Below are 1,167 nucleotides of genomic sequence, written 5' to 3' on the forward strand. Positions count from 1 at the left end.
TATTAATGTTTTTCATAGAAAAAAGAAAGGAAATGAAAGACATAAATTTTTTAATTTCGTATATTTTTTTAAATTTACACTTAATTGAATGGAAAAATTGAAATAATATAATATCGCGTTCAAATATACATACAGAGATATCACTTTATATCATTAAACTACAATCGTTTCAGTGATAGAAATCTCATCAGGCGAACATGGTTTCGATCTGACTGAACGAATGATCGCTTGTGTGGAAATGAAGGCACCGATTCTGCAGGTCTACCGATCGAAGCAGGAGTTCGAGCTTGAGAAGAAAAATTATCCGAGACAATTATGTTTCGATCAGTTCAGCATACTAATGAAGAGAATGATGCTACAGCTCTATCGGAACAGGGTAAGATCGAGTGAATAATGTGTTTTGCTGATTACAAATGGCAAGTAAAAAACAACGGAGTGCGGAGGAATCCATANCGCTGATTACAAATGGCAAGCAAAAAACAACGAAGTGCGGAGGAAGTCCATAAATTGATGACATTCCATAAATTGATGAAATTCAGTATTAAATGATTTTAAAATGAACATCGTAGCAAACACCAATTAATAATAATATAATATCAATATTACGATTTCCCATTCCACAATGTAACTGTTACCTTATATATGTTACATAACATGCGTAATATATTACATTTACGATACATTATTTAGTGAGAAATTATAATATTAATGTTATATTATTGTTAGTTGGTGTTTGCTGGGATAATTGTATCTCGAATGGCAGAAAAATGACAGGTCTCGATAAAAGTACAAGATACGCATGAATTAACATTTCCATAACATTGGCCCATAAAGTTATCAAAACGAACGTAGAAATAAATGATTTCTATGTGTGTTCATAGAACTATCTGTATCTGAAGATGTGTTTGTACGTTTTCTTGGGATTCGTTATTGGCGGAACTTTCTATGATATGGGTTACGACGGATCCAAGAGTCTCTACAATATTGGCTTTTGTTTTACGACTATTATGATGTTTCTCTTCACACCGACGCTGCCCATACTTCTATGGTGTAAGAAAAACTATGATACTTTTGCTACTTTATATTCGTATAATTAGAATTGGTTTGTGGATAAAAAGAGAATAACAAGATTGAAGGTAGCGGAAAATCAATTAATTCTACTATAAA

At 32.1% G+C, this 1,167-nt stretch overlaps 1 protein-coding gene across 1 annotated transcript; it reads left to right on the top strand.

Moving 5' to 3' along the window:
* Positions 1 to 51: 51 nt before the first annotated feature.
* Positions 52 to 1,050, top strand: LOC106751067 (the record flags this gene model as incomplete). The annotated part of the gene is made up of 2 exons (XM_014631846.1): positions 52 to 376; positions 882 to 1,050. Coding segments are annotated over exons 1-2 (325 nt in total), but the record flags the coding sequence as incomplete, so codon positions are not given.
* Positions 1,051 to 1,167: the final 117 nt, after the last annotated feature.

Source organism: Dinoponera quadriceps, unplaced genomic scaffold, assembly GCF_001313825.1.
Source record: "Dinoponera quadriceps isolate SergipeBrazil2010 unplaced genomic scaffold, ASM131382v1 scaffold8014, whole genome shotgun sequence".
NCBI classification, from domain to species: Eukaryota; Metazoa; Arthropoda; class Insecta; order Hymenoptera; family Formicidae; genus Dinoponera; species Dinoponera quadriceps.